This window comes from Bos mutus, chromosome 23, assembly GCF_027580195.1.
Source record: "Bos mutus isolate GX-2022 chromosome 23, NWIPB_WYAK_1.1, whole genome shotgun sequence".
Lineage (NCBI taxonomy): Eukaryota > Metazoa > Chordata > Mammalia > Artiodactyla > Bovidae > Bos > Bos mutus.
In genome coordinates, this window is record NC_091639.1 from 25,764,062 (window position 1) to 25,781,440 (window position 17,379).

Below are 17,379 nucleotides of genomic sequence, written 5' to 3' on the forward strand. Positions count from 1 at the left end.
ATATGGTACACCAATGTTTAATGTTGCGAGGAACTGCCATACCACTTCCAAAGGGGCTGCACCATTTTACATTCCTACCAGCAAGGCACAATACTTGTTATTTTGTTTGTGTTTTTGTTTTAACTAATAGCCACCCTAATGACTGTTAAGTGACATCTCATTGTGGTTTTGATTTGCATTTTCCTAATGATTAGTCATGTTGAACATCTTTTCATATGTTTATTAGCTATTTATAGATCTTTGGAGAAATGTTTACTTAAGTCCATTGGCCATTTTTATTGTTATTTTGAAGAGTTTTATTATTATTTATTGACCACACTGAGTGGCATGTGAGATCTGAGTTCCCCAACAAGGGATAGAACTTGTACCCCTCCATTGGAAGACAGGGTCTTAACCCTTGAGCTGCCGAGGAGGTTCCCCCCCATGCCCCTGCCCCAATCAATTTTAAATAGGGTTGTTTGGGGGTTTTTTTGTTGTTGTTGCAACTCAGAATTTCTTTATACATTCTGCATATTAATCCTTTATCAGATACATGATTTGCAAATCCATTCTTCTATTACACAGGTTGGTTGCCTTTTTCACTCTGTTGATAGTGTCTTTGATATACAAAAGTTTTTAATTTGATGAAGTCCAGTTTATCTAGTTTTGTTATTGGTGTTGTGCTTTTGGTATCACAGTGAAGAAATCATTTCCAAATCCAAACGTCATGAAGATTTCCTCTATATAACAACAAAGAAGCATCTTTTATGTAAATTATGTTGACCTAAGTTCTGTCTTTAAAATTAAAATCTCTAGCTTAGTCTGAAGAAGATTAACTTCATTTATCTTCTGCTCTTGCCTCTAAACATCCTTTCAGTAAGGTCAGTCGCTCAGTCATGTCTGACTCTTTGCGACCCCATGGACTGCAGCATGCCAGGCTTCCCTGTCCATCATCAACTCCCAGAGCTTGCTCAAACTCATGTCCATTAAGTCGGTGATGCCATCCAACCATTTCATCCTCTGTCATCCCCTTCTCCTCCTGACCTCAATCTTTCCCAGCATCAGGGTCTTTTCCAGTGAGTCAGTTCTTCACATCAGGTGGCCAAAGTATTGGAGTTTCAGCTTCAGCATCAATCCTTCCAATGAATATTCAGGACTGATTTCCTTTAGGATTGATTGGTTTGATCTCCCTGCAGTCCAAGGGACTCTCAAGAGTCTTCTCTAACACCACAGTTCAAAAGCATCAATTCTTTTGGGTACTTCTTATCCTCTCAGTTGTTTGAGGAATTAGGCAAGGTGTCAATGATCTATGTCCATTATTACATTGTCTATAAATGTTCTCAACATATTCAAAGGTTTAAAAATGTTTTAAACGAAGGTTTAGGTTTGCTTTGGGTTGCTCAAGTGAAAACTTAAAGACTGGCAGAGGAAAAGCTACGTTCCCACCTCAGCTGTGTGTGTGTGCACAGTTGTGTACGACTCTTTGCCACCCCATGGACTGTGGCCCTTCAGGTTTCTCTGTCCATAGAATTTTCCAGGCAAGAATACTAGAGTGGGTTGCCCTTTACCCCAGAAAGAGGAAGGAGTAACAAGGAAATGTTATTTCTTTCTTCTTTACGTGATTGATAAGGAGGTGAAGTGAATTTTTTCTCAATTTTCTGAAACAACAGAAATTCCTTTGGATAGATCCTAGGCAAAGGAAATTTCACCTGAAGGAGTTGTCCAGAAGTAGGAAATGGGGAATATGGAAAGCTGTGCCATGTGCTTGCCAACTTTTTCATGGCATCCATTGATATGGCTCATACCTACCAAAAATGCATTATTTTTTGGCTGCCGCATGCAGCTTATGGGGATCTTAGCTCCACAAGCAAGGGTCAAACCTGTGTCCCGTGTAGTGGCAGCAGAATCTTAACCACTGAACCACCATGGAAGTTCTGAATGCATGTTGATTGGCCCATCAGGAAAATTTGAGAAGAGCTCCTTGTGCACGCATGCTAAGTTGCTTTCGTCATGTCTGACTCTTTGCGACTCTCTGTACTATAGCCCACCAGGCTCCTCTGTCTGTGGGATTCCTCAGGCAAGAAGTAATCTTGCCAGTAGGAGTGGGTTGCCATGTCCTTCTCCAGGGGATCTTCCCTACCCAGGGATAGAATTGTGTCTCTTACATCTCCTCCATTGGCAGATGGGTTCTTTACCACTAGCGCCACCCGGGCTTATTGGGAACTCTATTTCATCCCATTGGGAAAATGGGGAAAGAAGAAGCTTCTATTTGATTCAGGCGAAAAAGAGCTATGTGAATAATTAATCCTCAGCCAGTTGAGGTCCTGATTTTCCGCAGAGGGATAATGCCCCCAAATTGGGAGAACTCCTGGAAAGGTGCTTTGCATGTGTTACGATCTCTGATCCCATACTGCTTATTGAATTAGTCCAGTCTCGGATCCCTAGAAGGTTGATTACTACTGCTTTAAGGCTCATTCATGGGGGTCATTGTGGCTTTTAAACGTCCAGACTTCTTGGGTGATAACTATGCTTGTGGATTGTTTAGTATGTGCTGAGGGTTCTGAGTTTTCTGCCTTTAAAGACACAATAAAGAAAGTTTTTCAAGTGTTTGTATAAACTTATGTGTATATGTTATACATATACCCCTGTTTATACATTATGTGCATTGTATACAATGAATGCCAGGTGACTGGAAAGCAAATGATTAAAGTGCATTTTGCTATCTGGAAAGTCTATGGAACTTTATGATTTTTTGGAAGGGTTTTGGAAAATTTTTCTTTATGGGGTTTTCTCTAAAGAAGAGTTTGTTGGAAAAATGCATATATTTCATTCATTTTATTTATCATCAGTCAAAGCAATAACTTACACATATATATTTAAAAAACAGTTGAGAGCACCTTTCTTTGAGATAATAAATAGATGGCAGTTTAGTTGATTTTTGGAAGCTTTATTTTTAATCACAGGGACATTTAAATTATGTTGCCACTGGGCTTGCCACACCTACCCATACTGATACCTGGCATATGAAAATTTGGAAAAATAAAACATTGACATTTTCCCATCATGTCAAAATAGCATGTGGTTTTGATCCTGAGAGTGGAGGGTTTCCATCAGACTGCTGTATCTGAGATCTCTGGGTCTATTTCTTCCTTTGCCTGGACTGCTGTTCCTGGTAGTTGGCATTATTCAATTATCTCTACATTTTAACCTTGGTGTTTACCTCTAATGTCGCTCAAGTCAGTAGATGATTCATTGCATCTGGAACCAATAAACAGGGTTTGGCAGAAAAGGGACAGTGTGTGGCGGATGCGTTTAGAGGGAAGGGAACAATGCACTTGAAGCTGGGCTCTAAGAGCTTACAAATTCAGTTATGCATTTGTGGGTCCAGGGAAGGGTCCCATAATGCCTGCGCCATAGAGAGTGCTCAGTAAATGTTCATGAAGCTGATGGTGATGATTTAATCAACACAACCAGTGTATATAAGAAAAACATCTGGACTGCAGGGAACAGGCAAGTTCCCCAAATTCTAGATCCTTAAGATGGCATCCCAGCTTTGAAATCCATCATTTAATCTTTCTGGGCTTCCTCATTCCCAAGTAGGACGGATAATTTTGTGGCATTAGCATTAAGAAAAATCATCTTTTGCATCATCAAATGCCAGACTATATATGCGTGAATGCTTAATGATAAAAGATTATGCTACTTTGATATCAGGGGATCTTAAAACCTAAATTAACATTTCCTTTGTCTTCCTAAAAAGTATGGTAATCACTATCCTTAAAGAATGCAGGAAGAGTTATGTAGTCAAGATTGATGAAGATAGCACGTCCAGGTACAGAATGGATTTCTCTGGTTTCAGAGCTTGGTTTTCCTCTGCGTTGCCTTTTTTTTTTTTAAGTAAGGGAATAAAAAGCCAAATTCTCTTCTCTCCTTGGGGAGCAATGCAAGCAAAAAAGTAATGCTATTAAAACCAATTATATTCAAAATACTATTTTCAGAAGTCTAGTCGAAATCTGGGCTTTCAAAAATTCTTCGTCTCTCCCGAAGGACATGCATTATGGTTGTGTTTAGGATCAGGAAGGTTTTGCGTTTCTTCAGCCTAAAATAGAGAAAGGTTGTGAAGACACAGCAGCCCTATGACATTTTCTGTTTTTCTTCAGCTGTCTTAACTTTTCCTGAGCAAATGAGTTCTCAGGTCTTAAACTTCTTGGCATTGTAAATGAACAACAACAACAAAAAAACATACAATCCGAAAAACTGTATTGCCAGTCCTGTGTGCTGGGAGTCACTTGTACAGTGGGAGAACCATCTGACTTTCTGCCCAGCACCACTGTCTTAGCAGCTTAAGACAAGGCCCGTTTGTTATCTCCAAGTTTCTGCAGGTCAGATGTCTGGGAGCAGAGTAGCTGGGGTCTCTATACAACATCTCATAAGGCTGAAGTTAAGGTGTCAGCCTAGTTACATCCTTACCCTGAGCTCAAGGTCTTCCTTCAGTCTCATTCAGGTTGTTGGCTGAAATCAGTTTCTTGAATCTACAGGATGAGGGCCTCAATTTTTGTTGGCTGTTGGCCAGGGACCAGTTTGGGTCCTTGAGGCTGCTCTTAGGTCCTAATCACCTGGTTCTCTCCATAAGCTGGCAGTTTGCTGCTTCAAAGTCAGTGAGGGCTCTCTCTTTTAAGGGCTCACTTATATGTCTATCCCCTTTGACTAACCCAAAGTCAGCTGATTTCTGAACTTAATTATACCTGCAAAATTCCTTCACCATTGCCGTATGATGTAACCTAGTCATGGGAGTGAGATCCCATCCTGTTCATCAGCTCTGTTCCTACTTCAGGGGAGGGAAATATCTGTGGCATGTATATGAAGGGGGATCAAGACTCCTGGGGGATATCTCAGAATTCTTAATATACATAGTATGCTCAAATTTGGGGATTAGAGAAGGTCTCTAGACATGGCCTTTGTGAAAGTCAAGTTCTGCTGGCCTTGCAGTCTGTTCCATGTCTTTCTGAAGGTCACACATTTCACTGAAACCTGAGTGCCAGGGAAGGGACCCATTATGGTCTATTTCGGAGAAGGCAATGGCACCCCACTCCAGTACTCTTGACTGGAAATCCCATGGATGGAGGAGCCTGGTAGGCTGCAGTCCATGGGGTCGCTAAGAGTTGGACACTACTGAGCGACTTCACTTTCACTTTTCACTTTCATGCATTGGAGAAGGAAATGGCAACCCACTCCAGTGTTCTTGCCTGGAGAATCCCAGGGACGGGGGAGCCTGGTGGGCTGCCGTCTCTGGGGTTGCACAGAGTCGGACACGACTGAAGCGACTTAGCAGCAGCAGCGTGGTCTTTTTCCATTCCTGGAGGCTTTTTTAAAATTGTATTTTTAAAAACTGTTTTTTTTTGTTTCATTATGTAGCATGTGGGATGTTAGTTCCTTGACCAGGGTTGGAGCCCGAGTCCCCTGCCTTGGACGTGTAGAGCCTTCACCGCTGGACCACCAGGAAGTTCCTCCATTCCTGAAGGCTTTACTGAGCTGTTAGTTCTGGCTTCCAATGAGGTGTTCAGGTTTGAGGTGGTCTCTGGGGAACTTAGGAGAGAGAATTTTTACTCTTGGCGGACTACCTATCTCTATACTCAGTGTTTCTCAAAGCTGGCCATGCCTGATGCCCACACAAGCACTGGAAGAAGACTTGACTTTGGTTCTGATCCAAATGTAAGGAATCGATGTGATGTCACCTGTAGCTCAGACAGTAAAGTGTCTGCTTACAATGTGGGAGACCTGGGTTTGATCCCTGGGTCGGGAAGATCGCCTGGAGAAGGGAATAGCAACCCACTCCAGTATTCATGCTGGAAAATCCCACGGACCAAGGATCCTGGTGGGCTACAGTCCATGGGGTCGCAAAGAGTCAGACACGACTGAGCGACTTCACTTCACTTTACTTCACCTCAGACCTAGAAACGTGCCTGGGCATGTCCTTGCCCTCTGTGATCTGTGGGCTTGATTCCTCCAAAGTGGTGGGGCAAGGAGGAAAGAGGGGGGAAACCATGGAGAAGACTCAATTTGTTTCTGTTCATCAGAAACCTACCCACTTTCTTAATTGATTGTTCATTACAAAGTAGCTTGATGCTTCTTTAGCCTGGAAGCTAAGTGTAATCAACTTTTGTTTGTTTCTGTAAAAAACATTTTTTTTTTTTTGCCCTTGAGGAGATCATTATTTCTATTGTATGAAGATGGTAGCCCAAACATTAAAAGTAATTAGAGCAGATGGCAGTGAATACGGCTATTGTAAAATACAGGGATGCTTACAAACTGGTTTTCATTCTCTTGGCTTCCTCCTTTTCTTTCTGCCACCACATATTCATTTTGCTTCCCTTCAGGTATAAAGGGGAGGGGAAAAGAAAAGGAGGAAGAAAAAGGTTCCCCTGGTACATGAAACTGAGGAGCTGTCAAAAGGTTCATAGCAGGGAAAGTGAGCTCCCGTGTATTCAATCACTGAAATTAAGTGTTTTCGAAGGTGGTGCAGTCACGGGTCCATTGCATGGGGAAATAACATGCTGTAGTCCATCACTTAAAATGTTAACCTTGTCTCTTACTAGTGACTGGGAACAGAAACACGTGCTCTGCGCTCGCTGGTTAAATGGCAGCGTGTCAGCTCTGTGGAAAAGGCTAGCGTGTATCTGTCAGTCTTCTGATTTGGCCTTATGTGTGTATGTGTGCATGCCCATGACACACACACACACACACACACACACACACACACACACTCACTTCCACTTGCCCTTATGTAGCCTTCAGAGACCTGGCTTATTGCTTACTGGAAAATGAAGAGAATTGAACCAGTTTCCAGTGTTTCAGTGTATAGTCTTTTGCTATCCAGTTCCCAGGTTCTTAGGTAGTTGTATTACAATTATTTATTTTTAATTGTAGAAGGCTCTATTTTGAATATATTTCAGTACTGATGGAATATAGATATACTGTTGTTGATTAGTCACTAATCGTGTCCGACTCTTTTGCGACCGTGTGGACTATAACCCACTGGGCTCTTCTGTCCATGGGATTTTTCCAGGCAAAAATACTGGAATCAGTTGCCATTTTCTTCTCCAGGGGATCTTCCTCACCCAGGTATTGAATCTGACTGTCCTGCAGTGGCTGATGGATTCTTTACCACTGAGTCACCCAGGAATCCTATAGATGTAGTGTTCTGAGCATATTTTAGGTACCTAGACAATATCAGTGATTATTATTATACTGATTATATACATCAGAATATATCAGGAGTAAGCAATTTTTTTCTATAAAGAGCCAGGTAGCTTTTAGCTTTGGTGGGCCATAGAGTCTTTGTCACAAACAGAAAACAGCCAGAAAACAGTATTTAAGTGAATGGTCAAACCGATGTTCTAATAAAACTTTATTTTTATTTCAGCTATAGTTTGTGAACCCTGCTATAGACTGCTGAATGTTTTACTTGATTCTTTTCTCTGTGACATGAAGAATTTGAGGTCTTTATGCAGTTGGAAAAATGACTGAATGCCCTTCTTCAGCAAGAAGATAACAGAGCTGTGCAAACTTCTTGCCTCCAGACCCAGCCGCCCTCTCTGGGCTCCTTGCTGAGCTTGCAGCATTTCACACGTCTCCTTTCTCAGAGCACCTCTGGCTCATACTCCACCTCTGCTCCCATCTTTTATCTGAGAGGCTGGACCCTGATCACTCGATATGAAATAGATTCTCCCACACTGGCGCTTCTGTTCTACTTCCCCTTGCTTTTGCTTTTCAGATCACGTGATTTGTTTTATTTATTTATCTTTACCTCCCTAAGATATAAGCTCCCCAAGAGCAGGGTTTTGTTTTATTTTGTGGTCAATAAATATTTGTTGAATCCAGAGATTCATCTGCTCCTGCAGGCAAGGAGGTTGAATAGAGTCTATGATGATTGAGTGAGATAATATTTGTTTTTTAAAAATTGTATTGAAGTATAGTTGAAAAAGCAAGAGAGTTCCAGAAAAACATCTATTTCTGCTTTATTGACCATGCCAAAGTCTTTGACTGTGGATCACAATAAATTGTGGAAAATTCTGAAAGAGATGGGAATACCAGACCACCTGACCTGCCTCTTGAGAAACCTGTATGCAGGTCAGGAAGCAACAGTTAGAACTGGACATGGAACCACAGACTGGTTCCAAATAGGAAAAGGAGTACATCAAGGCTGTCTATTGTCACCCTGCTTATTTAACTTGTATGCAGAGTACATCATGAGAAACATTGGGCTGGAAGAAGCACAAGCTGGAATCAAGATTGCCAGGAGAAATATCAATAACCTCAGATATGCAGATGACACCACCCTTATGGCAGAAAGTGAAGAGGAACTAAAAAGCCTCTTGATGAAAGTGAAAGAGGAGAGTGAAAAAGTTGGCTTAAAACTCAACATTCAGAAAACTAAGATCATGGCATGTGGTCCCATCACTTCATGGGAAATAGATGGGGAAACAGTGGAAAGAGTGTCAGACTTTATTTTTGGGGGCTCCAAAATCACTGCAGATGGTGACTGCAGCCATGAAATTAAAAGACGCTTACTCCTTGGAAGGAAAGTTATGACCAACCTAGATAGCATATTGAAAAGCAGAGACATTACTTTGCCAACAAAGGTCCGTCTAGTCAAGGCTATGGTTTTTTCAGTGGTCATGTATGGATGCAAGAGTTGGACTGTAAAGAAAGCTGAGCGCCGAAGAATCGATGCTTTTGAACTGTGGTGTTGGAGAAGACTCTTGAGAGTCCCTTGGACTGCAAGGAGATCCAACCAGCCCATTCTGATGGAGATCAGCCCTGGGTGTTCTTTGGAAGGAATGATGCTAAAGCTGAAACTCTAGTACTTTGGCCACCTCATGTGAAGAGTTGACTCATTGGAAAAGACTCTGATGCTGGGAGGGATTGGGGGCAGGAGGAGAAGGGGACAACAGAGGATGAGATGGCTGGATGGCATCACCGACTCGATGGACGTTGAGTTTGAGTGAACTCCGGGAGTTGGTGATGAACAGGGAGGCCTGGCGTGCTGCGATTCATGGGGCAAAGAGTCAGACACGACTGAGCGACTGAACTGAACTGATAGTTGATTTACAGTGTTAATTTCTGCTATACAGAAAAGTGATTCAGTTATTATATATATAGATAATATATATATGTATTTACATATATATGTATAATGTATATATGTATTATACTGTTCAGTTGAGTTCAGTCGCTCAGTCGTGTCCGACTTTTTGCCACCCCATGAATCATAGCACGTCAGGCCTCCCTGTCCATCACCAACTCCCGGAGTTTACCCAAACTCATGTCCATCGAGTCAGTGATGCCACGGTTAAGTGCACACAAAAACGTTAGCCATTATGAATAATCTTTAAAATTTCATATTTCAGAAATTTAAAGTAGTGAGGGTAATGTGTAGGTTTTTCAGTTGTGAGGTGAGTGATACTGTAAGTCACACGTCTAGCACTGTGCCTGGGGCGTAGGAGGCATTGGTCATGGAATGGTCTTCAGGCTTATAATTCAGAAGAGACGTTACTTAGGGAGATTTAGAGATTCAAGTGGAAGAGAAGATGAAGAAAGTTTCTGCAAATTTGTTCTGTCTGCAGACTGTACTAGTTCCTTAAGCTCAAGAGTGCTAAAATAACTTACCTGGATGAGGCACCGAGCTAATATCAGTATTGTTAGAGAAATCATGGCATGTAGGATGTTCACAGAAGGGAGATAGAGGCTGGTGAATTGCCCGGTTTTCTAACAGGGACAAAGTTAGGTGTGAACTGGGTCCCAGTTGCTGGCAGAAGGTGTTACTGACATTTCTTTGAGTCATCGATGTGCTGGGCAGTGTGTGTGTGTGTGTGTGTGTGTGTGGGGGGGTACTTTCTGATGTTATCTCATCATCGTGAAGGGTTTATAAGCACTGAGAAAAGAAGTGATCACTGAGAGCAAGCATGAGCCCAGTAAGAACAAATCATGCCAAACTAATTTAATTTCCTTTTTGTTCCCTAAGGAGTTATTAGTTTAGAGGTCAGGGGCACTATTTGTAATCCTGGATTTGTAAGTGGTTGGCTTTTCCTACAATGAGCATTTTTTGGGTTTCATAATCAGCTGAAATAATCTCAGCCTGTGTTAATTTATATATAGTGTCCAGGTTGAAAAAAGGAAAGGTAATTAACACACTGGATTTCACCTGGTAGGCAGTCTTTACCAGAGTTAGCCATCTAATTTTCTGAACTCCCATAGTACCTTGCTTATACTTTTAATTATTGAATTAATCATGCTTTATATTAATTACCAAGCTATATATCTTTTTTCAATGATAACACAAGCACCTTAAGAACAAGGATGAGGTCACATGTATCTAAAAGAAATACCTTTACACTAGCTCATTCAGGAAAGTTTGGGATTTTAATTGGCCACCATGCAAAATATCACCCAATATTATAATGCAATTATTAAAATAGCCAAGACTCTTAATTGGGAGAGCAAGTGTTATTTAATAAATGGTATGAAGTCATTTCACTATTTGGGGAAAAAACAAAGCTAAGATAAAAAATAAGGATAAATGGAAAACTTCCCACCAACATAAATTCTAAATTAGTTCAGGATTAACATACAAATGTAAAATCCTACAAATCAAGAAGAACACACATTAGAAGTGCTGTTTGTGTCAGAATGAAAGAAAGGAGTCTTATGTGTAAAAGAATGGGGGATGTTACAAAAGAAAAGGTCTGTACATTTGGTTTGATAAAAATTTAAAACATTTCTATGTAAAAGATCACTGAAAAAAGTAGAAAAAACCTGCAGCTTCATATCAGATTATCTTAGTTATGAAAACAATATTTTAAATTATGGGTTAGCGATTATGAGCTCACAAAAGAGTTGAGTATTCAAACATATTTTGGCGGTAAGTACTGTGTGCCAGGTACTGTTGTAGGTACTGCGATACAAGGGCTTCCCTAGTGGCTCAGTGGTAAAAAAAACACGCCCAGCAATGCAGGAGAGCCGGGTTTAATCCCTGGGTTAGGAAGATCCCTGAAGAAGGAAATGCAACCCACTTGAGTTTTTTTTGCTTGGGAAATCCCATGGACAGAGGAGCTTGGCGGGCCACAGTCCAAGGGGTTGAAAGGAGTTCGTCACGACTTGGGAACTAAACAACAACAGTAACTGGAATACAGCAGAAAACCACGATGTTCTCCTGAAGCTTACAGTCAACTGGGGCTTAAGTAACTGTGAACAATACACAATATTTCAGTGATGGTGAATAAGTTCTTTGGAGAAAGCAGAGCTGTGTAAAGTGGGGAGAGAGTGTCAGTGATAGGGACCTGTCTTTTCCTATTTCCAGGATTAGTTTGCTGAAGCAGGCATTCTGGGGAGGTGTCAACTAGTTCCTTCTTGTCTTTGTCATCCAGGAGACACTGTTGCTAGAAAGATCCCCACACCCTGCCTGCTCCACCATCCCTGCTTAACACAGATGCTTGCAAATAGGTCTTTGCTCTGCCTGGTGTTCCAACTTGCTGATCAATGATTTCTCTCAAGGTAACTCTGGTGGTGTTGCAAATACATTTAAGGTGACACCTAAGATTTGCAGACACTGCACATTCCCTGAAGTTCAGAGAAGTGCTGACAAGCTGTAAAGGAAAAAACAAATTGCGTTCTCTTCTCGCTGAGCCAGGAAAGTTTTTGCTTGTGTTTTATTTGGTTTGGGGTTTTTGTTTTGGCTTATTTGGGGCTGTAGGTTCTGAGGTAAAAATGAGGTTGTGTTCTGAATAGTTTCCAAATCTTTATTTTTATCCCCCCTCATATGCCCCCATATGCCCATAGGCAGATATTCTTCATCTGCAGAATGGGAATGAGTGATTTGTTTATCTCGAAGTTGAAAACCAGAAATAAAGGCTGAACACCTTGGGGACTATGGTAGAAAGAGGTGTAATTTGGTGCAAGTGAAACTTGCATTGACCTGGGAGTTGAGTTGGTGGCACAGAGCCTGGCTTGCACCTAAAACATTACATTGGTATCAACTGAGAGTTTTTCAAATGTATGGACAAGAAGTCTTTTTAATGATACTGTTGGCATTCTTTTTTGCTTGATTGGATCAAAATGATAGGAATGGAAGGATAAAGATGTTGGGAAGTGAGCCACCTCCTCTGTCTCGTGCAGTTATTGCCTAGGAAGCCCGTGGAATGGAATTATACTACCATTGTGTCTGCTATGAAAATATAGAGCTAAAATTCTTATAGTGGCATACATATTACCATGGATTCCCTGACAACTTGAAATCGTGGAGATAGTTGATTCTTCTACTTCCCAAGGTGCTGTCAGACACGTGAGGGTCCATTAATGTTTTAGGCCTTTTAGTATTTAGTCATTGTTTTGTAATAGGCATGAATTATCAATAACATTTTATATAATTTCAAGATATCTTTATTATGGTAAAGAAAAGTTTTGGGCAGAGAGAAGCTTAGATCTTTTAAAAGTTAATGCTTAGCATTGATAACTATTTGAAATGTACTACACTGAATAAAGGGCTTCCCAGGTGGCACCCACCTGCCAATGCAGGAGACATGAAAGATACATGTTTGATTCCTGGGTTGGGAAGATCCCCTGGAGAGGGATGGCAACCCACTCCAGTATTCTTGCCCGGAGAATCCCATGGACAGAGATGCCTGGTAGGCTACAGTCCATAGGGTTGAAAAGAGTTGGACATGATTGAAGCGACTTAGCACCTATAGCACATTTTATAAATATATATGTGTATATAAATATATATGTGTATATAAATACATATGTGTATATAAATATATATATACATATACACACATATATACATACATTGTATATATAAGGCTTCCCTGGTGGCTCAGAGGTTAAAGCGTCTGCCTGGAATGTGGGAGACCTGGATTTGATCCCTGGATCGGGAAGATCCCCTGGAGAAGGAAATGGTAACCCACTCCAGTACTCTTGCCTGGAGAATCCCATGGAGGGAGGAGCCTGGTAGGCTACAGTCCATGGGGCCGCACAGAGTCGGACACGACTGAGCAACTTCACTCATACTCATTGTATATACAAACACACTCACACATATATATTCTTTTACAGATACTTTTCCATTCTAGATTATTCAGTTCAGTCGCTCAGTTGTGTCTGACTCTTTGCAACCCCATGGACTGCAGCACACCAGGCTTCCCTGTCCATCACCAACTCCTGGAGTTTACTCAAACTCATGTCCATTGAGTTGGTGATGCCATCCAACCATCTCATTCTCTGTTGTCCCCTCCTCCTCCCCAGTCTTTCCCAGCATCAGGGTCTTTTCCAATGAGTCAGCTCTTCGCATCAGGTGGCCAAAGTATTGGAGTTTCAGCTTAAGCATCAGTCCTTCCAATGAATATTCAGGACTGATTTCCTCTGGGATGGACTGGTTGGATCTCCTTGCAGTCCAAGGGACTCTCAAGAATCTTCTCCAACACCAGAGTTCAAAAGCATCAATTCTTCGGTGCTCAGCTTTCTTTATAGTCCAACTCTCACATCCATACATGACTACTGGAAAAACCATAGCCTTGACTAAACAGACCTTTGCTGGCAAAGTAATGTCTTTGCTTTTTAATATGCTGTCTAGGCTGGTCATAACTTTTCTTGCAAAGAGCAAGTATCTTTTAATTTCACGGCTGCAGTCACCATCTGCAGTGATTTTGGAGCCCCCCAAAATAAAGTATGTCACTGTTTCCATTGTTGCCCCATTTATTTGCAATGAAATGATGGGACCGGATGCCATGATCTTAGTTTTCTGAATGTTGAGTTTTAAGCCAACTTTTTCACTCTCCTCTTTCACTTTCATCAAGAGGCTCTTTAGTTCTTCTTCACTTTCTGCCATAAGGATGGTGTCATCTGCATATCTGAGGTTATTGATATTTCTCCTGGCAATCTTGATTCCAGCTTGTGCTTCATCCAGCCTAGTGTTTCTCATGATGTACTCTGCATATAAGTTAAATAAGCAGGGTGACAATATACAGCCTTGACGTTGTCCTTTCCTGATCTGGAACCAGTCTAGACTATTACAAGATATTGAGTATAGTTCCCTGTGCTATGCAGTAGGTGCTTGTTGTTTATCTGCTTTAGATATAATAGTGTGTTTCTTAATTCCAAGCTCCTAATTTATCCCTCTTGAGCTTTTGGGTCTGTTCTGGTGGCATGGAAGGAAGCTCCACCTTAAACAGCTCTAGGCTGAGAAACTCAGTCTGAAGTATCCTTTTTTAAATAAAGGGATAGGATTTCTCTAGAGTCCTTTCAGTCATTGATCTTCTAGAAATCCAAGTGTTTAGCTTTTCATATATTTTGTCATAGTGAGTCGGGACTGATTTACAGATAACCTGGTTTGCCGTCTCTGGAGTTGTCTTTACCATCTTTCAATCTTTCCCATCTTCTCACCACTTTATTCCACTCCAATTTCCTCCTGTCACCCCTCCCCACTTTCTCTTTGTGGATTGTACAGGAGTGAATTAAAGTATTACATGAATGTAGAATGTCTAGCCTTATAAAGAGATGTTTCTGTATTTTTACCTCCCTGTGCCTAGCTTCAGTGTGAGATCAGTAGAGTGCAAAATTTCCCTTCTACTTTTTGAGTCTGTGGATGCTTATCCTGTGGGCATGTTTCATACAGCTCACAACAATGCTCAGGTACCACATCTTTCCTTTTTCTCCATCTTGCTGAGACTACTTATCACTGTGCTGAATGCCTTGCCATCTCTTAAATTGGGATGACTCATTGACTTTTATCTCCTTTATAGATGCAGAAAATGAAAAGATCCTACTTTTCCTTATTCCCAAGCTTTGTTGGTGTGAGGTTCAGTACAATCTGGGACTAGAGAGCTGGGGGTCAGTATACCCTCTGGAAAATCTATTGACTCTTCTAGGAGCACATTTCTCTATTTTCTGTGTCTGAAACACTCCAGGGCACTGTTTTCTGTGGAGGTGCAGTTATTGGCATTATAAACATGCCTCGCCTTCCCTCATCTTCTCTCATCTGCCTCTTAACACCTTACCAGAGGACCTTCTAGACATCTATTTTATAGGAACCGGGGCTTCTCATTAGGTTGGAATCTGGGTGGGAAGAACTGTGAGGAGAGAGGCATGCACTTGTCATCTGTATGACCTTGAGCTAATCACCTTTTCGGAGAGGATTTCACTATATTCATAGAATTACAGTTCCATGGCTGCACAGGACATGTAGACCTGTTCACTGCCTCTTTTATGAGCCAGAAACTGCTTTCTGTGACTTTCACATCCTTCGTTGGAAAAGCACATGACTTCATTGTGACCATAAATTAACAGGGAACCAAGAGCTCTGAGAGGGAGATTGAGTGGGGTGAAGGGTGTTTCCTCCTCTGGGCTCCTCACAGTCCTGCTCTGGCTCCTCCCTCAAAGGTTCTGGGTTGTCATCTGAAGTCAGCTGGCGTTCTTGCCATGCATGAGCTTTGCTGCCTGGGATGCAGTTAGCACAGAGGGAAAGGCAACAATAATATCAAAAGAGGCAAAGTAGGAGGATGGGTCTGAACACATGGAGAGAGGAGTTTTCCTATAAAACAGAAATGCTTGCAGTAGAGCCTGTGAAAAATGGCACCAATTACATAAAGTGAAATGCCACCCATTTAAATTCTCTCTGTTCCTGACTATTTATGACGTTTTGTCCAAGACTCGATACATGTCTCTACAAATAAAAAATGGAACCAGTCCCATCTGTTAGGTATAAGGGGGCTGTGCTGGGGGAAAAGGTAAGAAAACATTAGCAGCATGTCATTGGAGAACTCCAGAGGCTGAACACAGAGGCCCTTCAGTTACAACTTTGCCCCTTCCGTATTTTCCTCTTTTGGAGTTAGTTGTAGGAAGGTGATTCATTTTATTGAGAGGTTTAAAATTAAATTTAAATTAATTTGAGTTTAAGGAGTTTCTATTTTGATGGATCACCCAGACTATCCTGCTTTTAAATAAAGCAAAATAAAATAACAAAACCTGTTTTCCAGGGCAACTTTATCTTTCAATTCTGCGGGAGGTGGTCCAGGGCTCACAGCTGGTTTCCCCAGAGACCGCCACAAGAGGGCGACAACGTCACGGTGGAGAAGGGCCAGCTGCTTCTGTTGGACACCAACACCAGCATCCTCAACTTCCTCCACGTGAAAGGTTCGTGGAGTTTGGATATGGGGGTGGCATTATTACATATGATCCTGTTATTTTAGAGGCAGGGATCCGGGGGACATTTTGGATAAGTTCCAGCATCTGGTTGACAATTTATTCTCAGAACAAATTGAGATTTCACTATGAAAGGAAGAAGTGATCAGAGGGTTCAAAACGAAAGCCTTTTCTTTTGACTCTTAAAAACACAGAGCTTGATTATTTTAGTTTTTCAAGTACAAAAGGGTGAACAGTGTTCTCCAAGAATATGCTTCTTTATTCAAGCCCTTTGTATGCATGCTTGTCCCTGGCAGCACCCACAGTATAGCAAAAGGCTCTGAAATCAGTTAATGCTGCTGCCTTTGAAATTCCCTGCCGAGAAGGCAGTGCCTTCAGGCTTTTACCCTGTTGTGGTTTTGACTTCCTGGTCCCGTGGAAAGTCATATAAATAGGCTTCCTTATTGCAAAACCGGCCACATAGCTCTAGGGTCTGGGAATTTGGGAGAGATTGAGAATTTACATTTTAACTCCTCCACCCCACCACCAAGTGACTATGTCAGTTTTTTCTACCTCCTCATGCATTTGTTTCCTTATCTGTTAAATGAGAATAAAAATCATTGCCTACTTCAGTAGTAGATAATAAGGAATGGTTATCAAAGGGACTCTTGTTCATCGGCAAATGAAAATTACTTGGGAAATGTGATTAGTTATGGAGATCTATAAAACGGCACCAAAGCACCATTCTTTACTATAAATATATTTAACATTTATAGGAGCATTTGTTCTTGTTAAAGTAAGAGGGTGGCTATATGAGGGAGAATAAAATATTTTCCAGGGAATAAGCTGATGGAGTGTGACTACCCATCTCTTAAAGGTGGACTCATTAAGAATTTTACATTCTTTACTCTGGAAGCTGCTTTTTTCCCCCTCTGGCAGCAAGGAGAAGTTTTCAGGCAAATCACTTAATTAGTACCCTTTAGGAAAAGGGTCTGTGAGCTTGGGTTCCTGACTTGGCTTTGTGGTGTGTGCGTGTGTGTAGCCAGTGGCTATGGGGAGTGCTGACTTATTGACAGCTAGCAGCTACCTAAGGACTGGCAATGACAAAGGAAAATTACAGACTTCAAGTCTCAGCTCAGGGAAAAGATGCTCTTTTCAAGCCTTTAACCAGGACTCTCACCACAGGAGTCAAATTCTGTTGGAGGATGGGATGCCCGTCAGGCA

At 41.5% G+C, this 17,379-nt stretch overlaps 1 protein-coding gene across 2 annotated transcripts in view; it reads left to right on the forward strand.

Moving 5' to 3' along the window:
- PKHD1 (PKHD1 ciliary IPT domain containing fibrocystin/polyductin) overlaps positions 1-17,379 on the forward strand; it is a 457,080-nt gene that overhangs the window by 123,243 nt on the left and 316,458 nt on the right. For both annotated transcript variants that reach the window (XM_070360807.1, XM_070360808.1), the window contains one exon: positions 16,011-16,167. In XM_070360807.1, the coding sequence (XP_070216908.1) occupies positions 16,011-16,167 (157 nt within the window). The remainder of the gene's footprint in view (positions 1-16,010; positions 16,168-17,379) is intronic.